Source organism: Suncus etruscus, chromosome 12 (assembly GCF_024139225.1).
Source record: "Suncus etruscus isolate mSunEtr1 chromosome 12, mSunEtr1.pri.cur, whole genome shotgun sequence".
Lineage (NCBI taxonomy): Eukaryota > Metazoa > Chordata > Mammalia > Eulipotyphla > Soricidae > Suncus > Suncus etruscus.
Window position 1 is genome coordinate 103,850,723 of NC_064859.1, and position 17,344 is coordinate 103,868,066.

At 56.1% G+C, this 17,344-nt stretch overlaps 2 protein-coding genes across 5 annotated transcripts in view; both read left to right on the forward strand.

Annotated features, from left to right (window-relative positions):
- PLEKHH2 (pleckstrin homology, MyTH4 and FERM domain containing H2) overlaps nt 1-1,989 on the forward strand; it is a 69,038-nt gene extending 67,049 nt beyond the window's left edge. Inside the window, exons 29-30 of the mRNA XM_049784709.1 lie at nt 662-799; nt 1,411-1,989. Of these exons, the coding sequence (XP_049640666.1) occupies nt 662-799; nt 1,411-1,596 (324 nt within the window). The 3' untranslated portion in view covers nt 1,597-1,989. The remainder of the gene's footprint in view (nt 1-661; nt 800-1,410) is intronic.
- A 1,616-nt stretch (nt 1,990-3,605) lies between these two features.
- DYNC2LI1 (dynein cytoplasmic 2 light intermediate chain 1) lies at nt 3,606-17,040 on the forward strand. Of its 4 annotated transcripts, none has more exons than XM_049784266.1 (13): nt 3,606-3,638; nt 5,562-5,673; nt 7,395-7,429; nt 9,344-9,413; nt 9,840-9,928; nt 10,553-10,739; nt 12,213-12,281; nt 12,995-13,072; nt 14,084-14,160; nt 14,449-14,519; nt 16,186-16,283; nt 16,379-16,471; nt 16,887-17,040. In XM_049784266.1, exons 1-13 carry the CDS (start codon nt 3,610-3,612, stop codon nt 16,947-16,949), a joined length of 1,071 nt encoding a protein of 356 aa, XP_049640223.1. In that variant the 5' UTR covers nt 3,606-3,609; the 3' UTR covers nt 16,950-17,040. The 4 variants fall into 4 exon arrangements, 2 of the variants coding, with proteins under 2 accessions (XP_049640223.1, XP_049640224.1); XR_007500857.1 differs by having other exon boundaries at nt 3,607-3,638; nt 14,449-14,523; nt 16,887-16,934; XR_007500858.1 differs by lacking the exon at nt 14,084-14,160 and having other exon boundaries at nt 3,607-3,638; nt 14,449-14,523.
- The last annotated feature ends 304 nt before the right edge of the window (nt 17,041-17,344 follow it).

Here is a 17,344-nt window from a genome sequence, read left to right on the forward strand (position 1 = left end):
GGAATAGTAAAAAAAAACAGGGGCTGGAGAGATAGCATGGAGGTAAGGCATTTGCCTTGCATGCAGAAGGATAGTGATTCGAATCTGGCATCCCATAGGGTCCCCCGAGCCTGCCAGGAGCGATTTCTGAGCATAGAGCCAGGAGTAACTCCTGAGCGCTGCCGGGTGTGACCCAAAAACAAAAACAAACAAAAACAGCTGGTGTTCTCCATAGAAACTTGTAAATCCCAGTGTGAAGACCCTAGAGAAGGTGCTAGAAACATGTTGTCGAGAGATCCGGAAGCTGGTACCAGTCAGAGCAAGGGTTCACTGCCCTTCTGCAGTTTTAGGGCTCCCTCGATCAGGGATCAGGGCTCTGCGATAGTGGGGCAAACCTAGGGACGTGAGGCCCCTGCATCCATCTAAGCTCAGGAAAAAAGAATCAGCCTCCAGCCGTAGCATCTCTGGCCAGGCCTTGAGAAGCACCAAGAAGCCCCTCTGTTTAACGGCTGGATTTGATCAATGGGGAACCAGAAAAAGAAAAAATTGGGGGGGTCACCGGAGTGTGAGTGTCAATCCAGTGCCTGGTGCATGTCATGCTGGCGTCCCTGGCATACACCCTGCATTGGCCGTCTTTTCTGGAAGAAGCGGGTGGTGAACTCACTCCCTCTTCTCTCTGGAGAGGTTGGTCGTCAGCTACCCGTACCGGAACCTGATGACCTTCGGAGGGTACCAGGATGACTTCATGGTGGTCATTAGCAACTCGCACTCCAGGGACAAGCCCACAGAGACGCTCCTCTTCGCCATGGCCAAACCCAAGGTGAGAGGTCCTCCCGCCAGTGGGCTCCAAGTTGAGGGGGGCTCCCGCTCAGCGGCCTCTCGCCCCCACGCTGAGACATTCTGTCTGAAACTGAGTATGTCAGGGTCCCAGTCTTGCTCACCTCAGCTGCTTTTTCTTGGCCATGATGCTCTCTCTCTTTTCTCTCTCTCTCTTTTCTCTCTCTCTCTCTCTCTCCCCTCTCTTCTTTCTCTTTCTCTCTCTTTTTTGTTTGTTTTTGAGGCACACCTGGCAGTGCTCAGAGGTTACTCCTAGCTTTATGCTCAGAAAACTCTCCTGGCAGACTTGGGACCATATGGGGTGCCAACATTCAAACCTGATCCCATCCCTGTTTGCCATGTGCAGAGCAACTGCCCTACTGATGTGCTGTCACTCCAGCCCCTCTCTCTTTCTCTCTTTCTCTCTCTTCTCCCCTTCTCTCACTCTCTCTGTGCCATGCTTCTTCCTCTTTCATACACGTGGCTCCACTTTCTCTTCTCATGGCTCTGAGCAAGTTCTTGTTGGGTAGGTCATGGTGAGCCGAGGGGATCCTGAGTGTGGACCCATCGGGCATTCAGCTCCTCTCTGGAATGTGACACTTCCACTCCTTCCAGATTCTTGAGATCACGCTCCTGATGGCCAGTTACATAAACCACTTCCAGCAGCACAAGGCTGTGCTTCACCACCTATCGGCGCCAGCGCTGCTCTCAGCCTCCAGTCGGAGCCCCCAGACTCAGGCCGTGGGGAACCAGCCCCTCCTGGCCAACCGCAGACCCTCCAAAGGCCCCACTTTGCTCTGAAGCTCGAAGTCAGACATCTTTTCAGCGTGTCCTGGACAGGCTGCAGGAGCTGGGGGGAGGCGAGGTGCACTCACAGCCTGGCTGTGGGGACCTGCACCCCCAGACCAGGCCTAAGGGGGCCTCAGAGCAGGGTGCAGATGCAACTCTGCTCTGGCTTCCAGCCCTGCTTCTTCTCTTTCTCCCCTCGGCCTATACCAGCACAGTCTGGAGAAGGGAGATGCCAGCCCCACCCTGCACAGCAGCTGGTTGTCTGGAAACCTGTGGCTGAGCCTTTGATTAGGGGTGCAGGGTCTGGAGACCCGCCCTGTGCAAGAAGTTGGGAAGCTACTGACCTGCAGACTGTCCTGGGCAGGCACGTAGGATGTAGATGCCAGATGTGCCTTAAAAGAAAGAGCAAGTCGGGCCCGGAGAGATAGCACAGCGGCGAGATGCGGCGTTTGCCTTGCAAGCAGCCGATCCAGGACCAAAGGTGGTTGGTTCGAATCCCGGTGTCCCATATGGTCCCCCGTGCCTGCCAGGAGCTATTTCTGAGCAGACAGCCAGGAGTAACCCCTGAGCACTGCCGGGTGTGACCCAAAAACTAAAAAAAAAAAAAAAAAGAAAGAGCAAGTGAAAGAAAAAGAAAGAGCAAGTTCCTCCCAATGAAGAGGAACATTTAGGAGAAGAGTCTCGAGAGGTGTGTTTTCCTGAACCTCAGTGGACAGACATTCCTGTAGGAGCCCAAGCAAAGCCATTACTGCTCTGAGAAATTGATACTGTGATGGGACAGGAAACCCGTACTGTGAAATGTTTCCTTCCTGTGTCTTCAGGAGTAGAGTTTTATTTATGTGTCAATATTTGTATTTATTTTTGGCATATTGATCACGTTGTGTACGTTTATTTTAAACCAAGTGAGAGAAATACAAGCTGCTGTGTGGACTGTTCTGTGCTGCCCCTGCCTGTCAGTCTGGGCTGCTCTTCCTGTGGCACTAAGGACTTCCTTCAGATCTTTCTGGAAAGTCCAGGCCTGTGCTGGGAACCCTGGGAGAACCAAGCCCGAACACAACCCAGGTGGACTTAGCTTTACTAGTGACCCGAAGTGGCCCCAATTCCTAGAAACAGACTCTGTTCACTGCCCTGGATGCCTCAGAGCCTCGGCATCCGCCAAGGATCATGTGGGTTTGGAGAAGTTGCTCACTAGTTTAGGGGTCCATGGAGAGATCGATATTCCTTTAATCATTATTCAGTGAATTTGAGGCTTGTCCGAGTCATTCTTTCCTGTGTATAAGTGTGTGTGTGTGTGTGTGTGTGTGTGTGTGTGTGTGTGTGTGTGTGTGTGTGTGTCTGTGTGAGAGTTAGTGAATGTGAGTCTGAGGGAGTGTATGGGAGTTTGTCTTTGCATGTGGACTTGCGTCTGTTGTCTGTAAGTGAGTGTGTGTACAAGTGGGAGGGAATATGTATGTTATGTGTATGCCATCGATGATATGGAATCTTTATTTCCTATGAAAGTACGTCTCTTCCCTCTTAGTCACAATTAAGGCCTGCAGAGCCCATCTGAAACAGGTCACCTTTTCGGTGACCCTCAGTACAGGGTGGGATGGCGGGCACAAGCTCAGATCGCCAGCCGTGCCCTGGAGAGCCGCCCGCAGGCTGCGTCTGCCCGTCCCCAACTCCCCATCTGGAGAGGAACGTGGCCCTTTGAAAGGGGCCGAGATAGAGCACAGTGGGGGGGGCCTGCGTACAGAACTACAAGTCCCACGATGCCCCGGGCCTACCGCTGCCCAAAGCCACGAGAGCGCATGCGCTAGTGAGACTTGAGAACTACACTTCCCATAACACCTCGCGGCCACCCCGGCGCGCCGTTCGACGTCGCCTCCACGGCCACGAGGCGCATGCGCCGGGGAGGCGTGTCCGGGCGCAGAACTACACTTCCCATGCTAACCCGCGGCCGCCCAGGCGCGCCGTTTGAGGTTGTCTCCATGGCAACGAGGGCGCATGCGCCGGGGACCGTGGATCCCGTGTAGCGGAGCCGTGATGCCCGGGTACGACTGTGCCGCCCCGAGGTGCCAGCTGCGGCCTGGGCGCCGCTGCAGGGGCGCGGGGTGCGGGGACCGGCCGAGGGAGGCCCTCCCTGGGGGAGTGGAAGGCGGCACGGGCTCCCCGGCACGTCGGGCACGCCCCGCCAGGCCCTCCCGCCCTGGGGGTCCAGCCCGGGCCTCGCGCTTGCTGGCCACTGGGAAAACTCGGGGGTCTCAGCCCGGCTGTGCTGCAGGCTAGGGACTGGGGGAGTCGTGCTGAGGAGGAAGGACTAGGACTCGCAGCCCCCTTTGGGCTGGGTGCTGCCCTGCTTTATTGAAAGCGCCTCTCTTTTCCTTCCTTCCTTCCTTCCTTCCTTCCTTCCTTCCTTCCTTCCTTCCTTCCTTCCTTCCTTCCTTCCTTCCTTCCTTCCCTCCCTCCCTCCCTCCCTCCCTCCCTCCCTCCCTTCCTTTTTCCTTCCTTCCTTCCTTTTTCCTTCCTTCCTTCCTTCCTTCCTTCCTTCCTTCCTTCCTTCCTTCCTTCCTTCCTTCCTTCCTTCCTTCCTTCCCTCCCTCCCTCCCTCCCTCCCTCCCTCCCTCCCTTCCTTTTTCCTTCCTTCCTTCCTTTTTCCTTCCTTCCTTCCTTCCTTCCTTCCTTCCTTCCTTCCTTCCTTCCTTCCTTCCTTCCTTCCTTCCTTCCTTCCTTCTTCCTTCCTTCCTTCCTTCCTTCTTCCTCCCTCCCTCTCTCCCTCCCTCTCTCCCTTCCTTCCTTCCTTCCTTCCTTCCTTCCTTCCTTCCTTCCTTCCTTCCTTCCTTCCTTCCTTCCTTCCTTTTCCTCTTGATTTTTGGGTCACACTGGGCAGCACTCAGGGGTGCACTCAGAAATCGCTCCTGGCAGGTTCAGGGGACCCTATGGGATGCTGGGATTCGAACCACCGTCCTTCTGCACACAAGGCAAACGCCTTACCTCCATGCTGTCTAGCTCTGGCCCCATTTCAAGAGCCTTTACATTGATCCGTCCGCAGACTTCGTGAGAAAGGGAAGAAAGAACATTTTTGAGTGTTTTTGTTGAGATTCTGTGTGTTGAAAGGGACTCTCAGTGGGTCAGGGGTGTGACTGTTCGTAGGCCTCCCAGAGGTGGAGCAAAGAGAGTGACCCTTAGGCCAGTGTGTGTATTTTGGGCCATAGGGGCCACTGCAGTTTGGATGGATTTGGGGCGCTGCGTGGTCTCAAGGACGGAACTTGGAGCCTTGCTCATTCACACTAGCTCTTGAGGGGCTGGAGCGCTGCACAACCGTAGGGTCCTTTCCTGGGACATGGCCAACCTGGGTTTGATCCCTGGCATCCGCATAGGGTCCCCTGAGCACCGCCAGGAGTGATTCCTGAGCTCAGAGCAAGGAGTAACCACTGAGCTCTGTGGGTGTCAAAATAAAAACAACCTCCTCCTTGGGGCCCGGAGTGATAGCACAGCAGTAGGGCGTTTGCCCTGCCCGAGGCCAACCGGGATGGATTTGGGTTTGATTCCCAGCATCCCATATGGTCCCCCGAGCCTGCCAGGAGCCATTTCTGAGTGCAGAGCCAGGAGTGACCTCCCCCCAAAAGAACTAGCCTTTGGGTCATTTTCCCTTATTTTAAAAGAGAGAAGCGCTTGGGGGGGCCTCTAAATGCCATTTTATATATTCCCCCCTTTCGGGATGTTTCCCTTCAAGTTCTGGGTCTCCAGGAGAGGTTATAAGGTTGTAGAGTCACATGCTCCAGCCTGTCACACCGTATTCAGAAGGCCCAGAATAAGCAGCCTCAGCCCATAGCCACAGAGCCGCAGCTCCTGAGACCAGCCAGCTGGGCCAGCCTGGGCCTCTCCTTGCTTGAGGCCCCGGGAACAGTGGCATTTGTCTGGGTGGGCTAGGGAGAGCTCTCGGAGCCTCAGGAGGCTGGCAGGCTTCTGATTTAAGTCTGTCCTTCTGCCCACAGGGAGACACTCTGGGAGATCGCCCGGGCCCAGGTGGAGAAGCGAGGGGCAGGCGAAGGCGACAGCCTGGACGGCGGGGAGAAGTCCGTGTTCTTCCTCGGCAGTAAGAGTGGGGTGAGGTGCCGTAGCTCGTAGACTGGCTTCGTGGCCCTGGGCAGCTGGAGCCAGAACTGGGACTGAGTGGTAGGACCCCGGGAACCCAGAGGCCAGATCCACAGACCCCAGGCATGGCAGCTGCTCCAGGGACCCTGGCCTGCAGTCTGGAGGCTGAGTCCCAGCTGGGAATCCCTGTTCCGACCAAGCGGGACTGTGAGCATGGGTGATCGTGGGTGAAGTGCCTGTGAAGCTGTGCGTGGACAGCTCCGTGGGCTGCTGATCAAACTTGGCCCTTCCAGGCATGGACACCTTCCCCGCCCTCTGACAAGGACGCTGTAGAGACAATCAGTGTGACCTTCCCCAGCACAGGGACCTGCCCTCTAGCTCTTGTTTCTCTTGGAGAAAACCCTCATTTCTCTCCTCCTCAGTAGAAAGACTCCTAGGCTCACAGCGCCCCATATCCTGACTGTGCTTGGAAGGGTGACGCCCATCCAGATGGTACCTGGGAGAGGGAGGTCCGACCCGACATGACACCTGCCTTCCGTACCCAGGAGGGGCATGCCCATCCCGACTGGGCCCCCGGACAGTGACACTCATCCCTATTATACCCGGGACAGTGACAACTGTCCCCATGGTACCCGGGAGATTGATGCCCTTCCCGATGGAACAAGGGACAGTGGCATCCCAGATGTCTCGGATCCTCTGTCACTCAGGTACAGGCCTGAGAAGAGGGTCAGGAGAGTGAGGTCAGCCCAGCTGTGCTCTGCAGAGGTCAGGCTGTGGGAGGGGAACTGTGAGTGTGGTAGCTGCTACGTGTGGTGGAGGGGAGGTGGGAATCCCGGGAGCAGGGGGCCGACCCTTAATGATGGGGGGAATGAGCTGAGTCCTTCGCATCTTCACATGACCCTCACATAGTAAGGATAGTGATATTGTGAAGACAGTGAAACAGCAACGTAAAATTCTTTTTTTTTTTCTTTTGGTTTTTGGGCCACACCCGGCAGCGCTTAAGGGTTACTCCTGATTCTGAGCTCAGAAATGGCTCCTGCAGACTCAGGGGACCATACGGGATGCCAGGAATAAAACCCAGGTCCATCCCATGTCAGCCCAAACACCCTACCGCTGTGCTCTCTCTCTGACCCCTAGAAAACCCTGCTTTTTGATATGTGATATTTGCCCCAGCTCATTGGCGGGAAATGAGAGTCCACAAGGCCTGGTCATGCTCAGTGTACACGGCCTGCACGTGCTCAGAGACCTCATGGCCTGGATATGTCCAGTCTACATGGCCTGGACACACTCAGGGTCCAGACATGCTCAGTGCCCGCAGCAGCTCCCGCCCACCCACCCTGGCGCACTGGGGCGAGCTGGCCACCCCCTGCGTGCGTGTCATCTCCCCTGTAATTCCACCCCTGCTGGGACCGAGGCATCAGAAGACCGATCATCTCGAGACTCACCCGGCAATTAGCGCCAGGCAGCTGCCCAATGTCCACTGAACCGGGTCCTGACTCTGGTGCCGGCGGTCGCTGAGCTTGGCCTGACAGTGACAGCATGTGGGTTCGCTCTGACAAGTTGGCTGACAAGTTCTCCCACTTAGCAAACTTGGGGAAGATTCTGAAAGTTTCTAGGTTTCAGTTTCCAGGTAATTTATCACTCAAGTGATGAGAAGCTATTTTAGGCCACAGTTAAAATAATCCGACCTCGAGTGTGTCTGGCCTTAGCTCAGCAGCTTTCTCAATTTGCAGGGAAAGACGACCATCATCCTCAGATGCCTTGACAGGTAATGTCTGTCTTTCACTTAATCTGCCGTATAGTGTATGTTAGAATCCCAGAGACTCTAGGAAGGGGCGCAGTTCTGAGCCTGAAACGGAAGCACTTAATTCTCAGAGGTGGGGTGCTTGGGCCCCCTCAGACACGATCAGCCAGGAGCCAATGCTTTTGTCCACGTGTCCTGTATGTGCCCCTGGGGACCACTTGCTGAACATCCCTGCCAAGGCCACTGGTGTTGGTAGCTTAGAGCCCCCCAGAAGCACTGGACCCCAAGTCTCCTCAGTGGGGTTAGGTTAGGGACTGAGGAGTTGGCTGGACCGAGGCAGGTCTTCAAACCATGAGCAGTCTCTCTCTCTCTCTCTCTCTCTCTCTCTTTCTCTCTCTCCCTCTTCTCTTTCTCTCTCTCTCTCTCTCTCTCTCTCTCTCTCTCTCTCTCTCTCTCTCCCCCCTCTCCTCTCTCTCCTCTCTTCTCTCTCTCCTCTCTCCTCTCTCTTCACTTAGTGGTATTCTGTGATAAAGTGTTTTACACCTGGGTCTGTGCTCAGAAATAACTTCAGAAGGACTTGGGGGACCCTTGCAGTGCCCAGTGTCAATTTGAGGTTGATTGCATGCAAGGCAAGTGCCCTACCCATTGTGCTATCTCTCTGGCCTTCCAGTGCCTATTTGCTTGTTGTTGGGGTGACCCAAGACTGCCAGGGCCTGGTGCTGCAAGGCTCGAATGGGCCCAGATGCCAGGTGGGTCCTTGAACCCACCCAGGGATGCCACCATGTTGCAACTGCCCACCTGGGACTAAGAGAGATCGAAGAAAAAAACTAAGTATATGGGGCCAGAGGGATAGCACAGTGGTAAGGCATTTGCCTTGTACGGGCCAACACAGTACGGACCCTGGTTCAAATCCCGGCATCCCATATGGTCCCCCGAGCCTGCCAGGAGCAATTTCTGAGCACACAGCCAGGAGTAACCCCTGAGTGTCACCTGGTGTGACCCAAAAACCAACAAAAAAACATAAGTATACATTTTATTCCTCCTGTTGTCTCAGGCCTGCTCTTGCCACCCTGGAAGTTTCAGAGAGAGGGAAAGAAAGTTAGATGGAAATCCACTGGCCAGAGGTGATGCGTTGGGGGAAGCCTGGGTTCAAAGAAGAAAGAAAAGAATAGATATAGAACAGGCAGCATTTCTAACTCTCGTCCCCCGAGGACCAGCAGGCCTGCTCTGGTTACTATCCTAGGCAACCCCCAAAGGGCCAAGTTCTTCCTTTTATACCCTCATGATGAGGGTCCATTCCAAGAGGTGTGTTCGGGGTATATCCAGCTTCAACAGTTATTGCGGTGGGGGTACCCAGTGGGCGTGTCCAAATTCAACTGCATTAAGGTGGCAACCCTGTAATGCTCAGGGGTTACTCCTGGTTCTGCACTCAGGAAGTACTCCTGGTGGTGCTCAGGGGACCATTCAATATGTGGGGAGCTGGGGATTGAAGCTGGCAAGCACCCTCCCCACGGTGCTCCCTCTCCCTTTCTCTTTCTCTCATCCTCCAACTCCCTGCCTGTTTCTTAGAACTTCTCCTAAACTGCAGAGCCACGTCATTTGGCCATTAGGTCCTTCCAAGAAATAGATTTGAGGGGCCAGAGAGGCAACTCCACATGTAGCTGGACTACATGTTTCTGTACAACAGAGGCCGGGGTTCCATCCCCAGCATCCCTGGGTGTCGATCAGCCCTCTCCCCCAGAAAAACACGGTTCTTGTAGAAACTGAAGATGGAAAGAGCAGAGACTTGTACGATGAGTCACCCTGTGTCCCTCACACGCTCTGGGCCCTTTTGCTCCTTCACTGCCACTGCACCGGTGTGCCCTGGGTAGCACGCAGGTGGCATCTGGGGAGGAAGAAGCTCTGGTGCCTCCCCAACACTGTCTTGTCTCGTTGCAGGGATGAGCCCCCGAAACCCACCCTGGCCTTGGAATACACGTATGGGAGGAGAGCCAAGGGCCACAGCATCGTGAGCATCGTCCTTCCCCTTTCCTATTCTGGTTTTTTTTGGGGGGGCACACCCATTGACGCTCAGGGGTTACTCTGGCTATATGCTCAGAAATCACTCCTGGCTTAGGGGAACCATATGGGACACCAGGGGATCGAACTGCAGTCCATCCTAGGTCAGCCGCGTGTAAGGCAAATGCCCTACCTCTGAACCATTGCTCCGGCACCCCCATCTCATTTTTTGATGGGTTCTCGGTTCCTTTGTTCTTGCTCCTCTGGGTGCTCCAAGATAGCTGGGCCTCTGCCGCTGTCATCAGAGGGTGGATGAGGACGGCCGCATTTTACCCAAAGCCATCACTGGCTGGCCCCAACGCGCTCACAAGACAAATCTAGAATGTCCAAACAGAACAGGTTTCTCTCCCGGAAAACACTGTCCGTTTGCTTTCAGCCCAAGGATCTGGCTCATTTCTGGGAGCTCGGGGGCGGCACGTCCTTGATGGACCTCATTAGCGTCGCCATCACCAGCGAGTCTGTGCGGTACGTGGGGCATGTGTGTTTGTCTGTGTGTGTGTGCTCCTGGCCAAAGCTGTGCTCCCTGCAAGATGGGTCCTGTGGGCCTCATCAGTGCCTGCTAGTAGCCATCAGAGCAGCTCCTGGGAAGGGCCCTCATGAAGACAAAGCCAGGGGCCCCAGGACTGAGCTACTCTGCACCCCACAGAAGCACATCCCTGGCTGCTGGGTGGTCCTAGACTCAGGTCTCTGCGGGTTCTTTGTGCGTCTCTGAGGGTCACTGCCAACACGGATCATTGCTGGCATAGACCCAAGCCCCAGGTCTTGTGTCAACAAGCCCTCAAAGGCTGCGACCCATCTGTCCCTTGTCTTAAGCGCTTCTTGGTTCTCTTAACCCAGTGTCATTCTTTTTAAAAAAAAATTATTTGTTGATTCATTGATTGATTAGATTTCTGGGCACACCCAGTGGTGCTCAGGAGCTTCTCCTGGCTCTGTCCTCAGAAATCGCCCCGCCAGGCTCACGGGACCCTCTGGGGTACTGAGGATGGAGCTCGGCCGGCCATATGCAAAGCAAGTGCCCTCCCTGCCATGCGTCGCTCCTTGGAAGACCATTTCTTCCCAGCATCCGTGATGGGTGTTTTCTCTCTCTAGAACCTTCTCTGTTGTGCTGGTTCTGGATCTTTCAAAGCCCAATGACCTTTGGCCCACCATGGAGAGCCTGCTGCAGGCCACACGGAGCCACATAGACAGAGTGAAACTCAAGCTAGGGAAGACAGACTGCAGGGCTGCAGCCGACATGCGACCGAAGGTGTGGGACTACATGCAGAAGGACCATCCCGTGAGTGGCAGGAGGGTGGGGTGAAGGGGAGGGTCCTGGCGCTGTGCCCTGCCCCCCACCTCTTCCCCACAGCAGGACATGCATTCGCTGCTGCTGCAAGTACTCCCTGGAAATGGTGGCGAGTGACCTCGGAGAGCAGGGCAGGGCAGGACTCTGGGCTGTGTCCTTGTCTTGCTGGCTTGGCTTCTGCGGTGGTGTTGGAGTATCTGCCCTGCTGTGCCTGCCCCGTGCCTACCTTCCTGTGCCCACTGGACTCTCCACGTCCATCCTCATTCACTAGCCCTGGCTCTGTGTCTGTCCCACCCCTCGGAGTGAAATTGTGGGGTGCTCTGATGTCTCTCCGTGTCTTGTTTCTCTTAGCATGGCACCCCCGTGGCATCTTGGCCTCTTCTCCAATGTCTGTCCTTTTCCATTTCTTTTTCCTGCTTAGTTGCTGGGTCAGGAACGTCCCTAAGTAGGTCCCTTTGGACAGACGCTGTGATCATTCCAGCTCTTGCTCCAGCCGCGGGCAGCGGGTTCAAAAGCGGGAGCATGACGTGGTCTGCAGTTTCTACTGACCAGGGACTCAGGCAGGCGTTGTGGGGGTGAGAGAAGGCCCTTGGCCAGGCAGAGGGTCGCCAGGGACTCATCCCCCTGCAGCTGACGATGATGCCCACACTGTGTAGACCTAGTGCCCATGTCTGAAGGACAAGGCACACTAGCTAGAAACTGAAGCAAACAGTGGGACGTTTTCTGGTCACCGACACACAGGCACTAGGCCGGGGCCACGCCCAGCATGGCTGTGACCACCTCCTTTACTTTGCAGGGAGAGTTTTACGCACACAACCAAACATGGGCTCAGACAGACACACTCATACAAACATACTCAGATAGGCACAGACACACGCAAATACTTAGACACACATACAGACATACTCAGGCACAGACACACTCACATAGATATACACAATTACATGCAGATACACTCACAGACACCTAGATACAGACACACTCAAAAGTTACATACATTGGGGCCAGAGAACAAGTGACCCCTGCCCCCCCTTAGCCCCCTCCAAGCTCCCTTTTTGCCCTTCACCCTCTGCTGTGGCAGAAGCGGCGTCTTTGCGGGAAACAGCACAGCATAGAGCCCTGAGCACCAGTAGCAGTTGGGAAGGGGCAGAGCTGAGGGTTAAGGGCCGCAGATAAGGCGGTGCAGACAGGCCCTGCAGTGTGAAGGTAGAACCCCTGCCGTGCAAGGACATGGCTGGAGGAACGGCGAGAACTGGGAGATGAGCTTGCATCCCTCATCCCCTTTGTCCCTGTGTCTCTGCGTCCCCATGTCTCCAAATCCCACATCGCCACGTCCCCTTGTCCCCGCGTCCCTATGTCCCAGCACAGCCTCAGGACAGCGTCAGCAGCCAGATAGAGGCTCAGGGCCAAGGAGCTTAGCCAAGCCCCATACTGCATGTCCTACAATGAGACATCTGTCCCCAGGACCTCGAGCTGATCGACCCCTTCCCGATCCCTCTGGTCATCATCGGGAGCAAGTATGATATTTTCCAGGTGAGCGCATCAGGGAAGGGCAGGCCCGGGCCACAGGCTTCAGGGAGGCGCTCGCCTTGTACACGGCCAGCTCAGGTTCAGTCCCTGGCATCCCAGAGGGTCTCCTGAGCTGGCCAGAAGTGATCCCAGAGCATAGAGCTGAGAGTCAGCCCTGAGTGTCACTGAGTATGGCCAAAAAAGAAAAAGTAAAGGCCCGGAGAGATAGCGGCGTTTGCCTTGCAAGCAGCCAATCCAGGACCAAAGGTGGTTGGTTCGAATCCCGGTGTCCCATATGGTCCCCCGTGCCTGCCAGGAGCTATTTCTGAGCAGACAGCCAGGAGTAACCCCTGAGCACCGCCGGGTGTGGCCCAAAAACCATTAAAAAAAAAAAAAGAAAAGAAAAGAAACATTCCAAGTGTCTCAGGGAGGAAGGGGGAGATTTTGGAAAAGGGTCATTGAGGGAAAAGCAGGCAGGGAGGCCCCAGGACAGGGACCAAGTGGCCCCATGAGCAAGCGGGAGGTGAAGACACGCCTTGGAACAAGAAGAGGTGGAGTCTCTCTCCTTCCCCTCCTGCTCACAGACGTGCTGTTCCCGTGTGTTCTAATGTCCACACACGGGAAGCGGCATGGATCCCCGCGAGCTGGGCATGGCTGGGAGATGGCCCCCGGGAGGGTCCGGCTGGCCTGTTCCCACTGACAGCACTGGGTTCCCCTGCAAACTGTCCCTCCCTCAGGACATGGACTCGGAGAAGAGGAAGGTGATCTGTAAGACGCTGCGCTTCTTGGCACACTACCACGGTGCTTCCCTGATGGTGAGTCCGGGTGCCACTAGGGGATCACGGTCACTCCCGGCGGGGTTTGGGGTCCAGCACCTTCCCCCACGCTCTCCTTCCAGCCTTGCTCAAACACCCTGCCCAGAGATGTCTCACCAGCCGCTGCTCTGCCCCTGCCGAGCCCTGCCCACTGTCCCCGGATCTGACCGTGCCTGGCGAGCGATGCTTAGTGCCCTATGCCACGTCCCTCAACTGCAGGCAGCCTGCCGAGGAGAGATTGGTCTTGACTGGGTTTTGGGTTTTTGGTTTTTGGGCCACGCCCAGCGGTGCTCAGAAGTTACTCCAGGCTCTGTACTCAGAAATCACTCCTGACAAGCTCGGGGGACCATATGAGGTGCTGGGAATCAAACCCGGGTTCATCCCTGGTTGGCAGCGTGTGAGGCAAATGCCCTACTGTTGTGCTATCTCTCCAGCTCCCTCTAGACACACACACACACACACACACATATATATATATATATATATATGTATATGTATATGTATGTATATATATATGTGTGTATATATATATATGTGTGTGTGTATATATATGTGTGTGTGTGTATATATATATATATATATATATATATATTGGTTTTTGGGCCACACCCAGCGGTGTTCAGGGGTTACTCCTGGCTGTCTGCTCAGAAATAGCTCCTGGCAGGCGCGGGGGACCATATGGGACACCGGGATTTGAACCAACCACCTTAGGTCCTGGATCAGCTGCTTGCAAGGCAAACACCGCTGTGCTATCTCTCCGGGCCCTCTAGACCTATATTTTATTTTATTTATTTATTTTGGTTTTTGGGTCACACCAGCAGCGCTCAGGAGTTACTCCTGGCTTTCACTCAGAAATCACTCTTGACAGGCTCGGGATAAGGTATAAGGCATAAGGATAAGGCATAAGGGATGTCAGTATTCGAACTGGGGTGTCTGTCCTGTGTTGGCCACATGCAAGGCAAATGCCCTACCGCTGTGCTATAGCTCTGGCCCCTGCTTCTCTCTCCTCAGTTCACCAGCAAATCCGAGGGCCTGTTGCTGAAAACCCGCAGTGTCATCAACCAGCTGGCCTTCGGTATTGACAAGAGGTGCCGCCCCCATTCCCATGGCCGCTGTCCCCCACACCCCTGGCTCACTGGGCCAGTAACTGAGCTGAGGCAGGAGAGCGCTACGAGCACTGCCAGAGGCGACAGAGGCAAAGGACAGGCTCGGTCCTGTGGGTGTGGGTCTTTCTGGACTCGGCTGCTTCTGGGGTCTTAGGGCAGCTCCAACGTGCTCCAAACACCCCATCTTTGTACCTGGAACGACGCTCACCCATGACGGGACGCGTAGCGGGAATTTTGCTCGCTGGGCTGAATGTGTTTCTCCCTGTGCAGCAGATCCATGTGCGTGGACCAGAACAAACCCCTGTTCATCGTGGCCGGGCTGGACTCGCTGAGTCAGATTGGTGGGTGAACTCGGCCCTCAGTGTTCTTCCTCCTCCCCCTCAGACAGATAGCGGGGGGAGCTCGATCTTCAGTGCTCATTCTTCTTGAGTTAGATTGGTGGGTGAACTCAGCCCTCAGCGTTCATTCCCCCTCCTCTTGACGGGCTGGGCTGGGTCCTGCACTGGCGGCATGTCCTTCTCAGACTGCCCTCTGCCTCCTGCCCCCTGAGAGTGCTCATGGGTTTCCATCCTCTCCCCTGCAGGCCTGTGCAGTCTCAGGCCTCTGCTTCCTGGTCTGTGTGGGGCAGACAGACAGCTGCCAGCCACTCGCCTCGCTCAGGCCAGAGCCGCCCCCAGGGCCTATTCTTTCTGGTTCTCCAGGGCTCCAAGAGGGACCCCGGCCTGGCAGTGCCTTTTCACTTGTTTTTTGGTTGTTGTTTGTTTTGGGGCCACACCTGGTGGCACTCGGGTTGCTCCTGGCCCCGTACTCAGATCACTCCTGCCAGGCTTGGGGACCCCATGGGGTGCCGGGATTCGAACCACCGCCCATCCTAGGTTGGCTGCGTGCGAGGCAAATGCCTTATTGCTGTGCTCTCCGGCTCTACAATGCCTTTTTATTAAATTCCCCGTCCCCACCCCGCACCTACACGCTGCTGTTGGCACTGAGACCCTGGTCAGAGAGAAGAGGACGGAGCAGAGGTCCCAGGCTGAGCCATTCTACAGAGGGGGAGCACTTTCCTAGGTCTGAGGAGTCACCTCTCGGGTGGGCGATGAGCTTCCAACCCCTGATTTAAGGGGACTGAGCTATAGGACAGCAGACAGGATGCCTGTCTGCACACAACAAACCTGTGCCCAACACCCGTGCCCCTGGTGGTCCCCAAGCACCGCTAGGTATGAACCCTGCCCCTGACCACAGAGCCAGGAGTAAGTCCCAGGCTCCGCTGGGTGTGATCTAAAACAAAAGCAAATAAAAAGTAAAAAGTAAATAAAAGAGTGAAGGAAAAAAATGAAGGAAAAAGCAGGAATCGGGCCCGGAGAGATAGCACAGCGGTGTTTGCCTTGCAAGCAGCCGATCCAGGACCAAAAGGTGGTTGGTTCGAATCCCGGTGTCCCATAGGGTCCCCTGTGCCTGCCAGGAGCTGTTTCTCAGCAGACAGCCAGGAGTGACCCCTGAGCACCGCCGGGTGTGCCCCCCCCCCCAAAAAAAAAAAGAAAAGAAAAAGCAGGAATCCAGAGACCGGAACAGTAGTGCAGTGGTAGGGTGTTTGCTTTGAGCACAGCTGACCCAGGACAGACCTCTGTTCCATCTCCAGCGTTTCATATGGTCCCCCATATGGCCCCACCAGGAGTAACCCCTGAGCGTCACTGGATGTGGCCCCCCAAAAAAGTACAAAAAAAAGGTAGAAATCCAGTCAAGAGATCAGGACAGGAGGGCAGGTAGCTAGTGCCTGGGGCAGCCCACCCTCACCCCCTCCCCACAGGATAGTGCTGCCTCAGTGGCATCATGGGTGTGTGGCGGCAGACGCCACCCCTGGCCCCACCATGGGTGGGATTTGTCTCGGCATCGCTGGCATTTGTCTGGGCTCACTGCCCAGTGCTCCTCAGCCTCACCCTGGGGTCAGGGGAGGGCGGGGCCACAGATGTGGCCCCCATGAGCCATGGGGGTGACTGACCCATCCGCCCGCAGGCCCACCCCCGATTCCCGCCGCCGACCTCGGGAAGCTCCGCGCCCAGACACCCTTGGAGCTGTGGAAGAAGGCCTATGAGAGCGTCTTTCCGCCCACGGTGGGTGCCCTGCCCTGCCCTGCCCACTGACTGCCCATTCGGGCCTGGAGCACCCGGTGACGGTAACACCGTGATGGAGCCAACTGTGATTTCAGAGCAACAGCACACTGAGGGATGTCAAGGACCCAGCCCGGGACCCGCAGTACGCTGAGGCGGATGTGGACGAGATGCGGGCCCAGAAGGACCAGGTTGGTTGGTGCCTCAGAGGCCACTGCGGCTTCTCAGAGTCCTAGCTGACCCGCCCCATCTGTGTCTGCTCTGACTCGCCAATAACCCCTGCTCTGACCCTCCATATCACCCTTCACTGTCCGTCCATACTCACCCCTGCCCTGCCATGCTCACCCCTGCTGACCCTCCACACTCACCCCTACTTACCCTAGTCCTCTCCTGTTCCCAGTACTGTTGCTCTCCTGTGGGGACCTCCCGCCCCACCCATCCCCACTGGCTCCCTGTGCTTTGCGTGTCAGGGATGAGGACACTCTGGGGGCCTTCCTGTGGCCCCGAAATACCCGCAGAGTTGTGTGGCTGTGTCTAAAGACGGCACAGTTTGTGGGGCCGAGTGTTGGGGCTCATCCCACGGCCATCCCATCTCGTTTCTGCCAGGAGCTGGAGCAGTACAAGAACAGCTCCTCCAAGTCCTGGAAGAGCCTCAACCTGGACCCGTGAGCGAGGCCCGCCTCACCCAGCGCGATAGGCCCCACATGAAGGTCCGAAGGCAGCGTGGAGCTCGAGGGAGTCTGTGGATCACACAGCCACAGGGGAGCTATAAAGAATCTCAGCACTTGTGTACAGCATCTGTCCTCTCCTTTCCTGAGTCCCGTCCCCGAGTGAGCAACAGCCCGTGGATCTGCCGAGGGCAGGCAAGCCATGGGCCAGCACGCACTCTCCTGAGCCCCACATAGGCCGGGGGGTGCAGGTGGGGTCTCGGGGCTGCCAGCACGTTCCCAACTCCTGCAGCCTCTGCCACGGTCACCACCAGCCTACACGGCCTGGGGAGGCCAAGCTGAAAGATGCTGGAACCCTCACAGTTGGCCCCATCCCCCAGCACTGCAGCAGCCTTC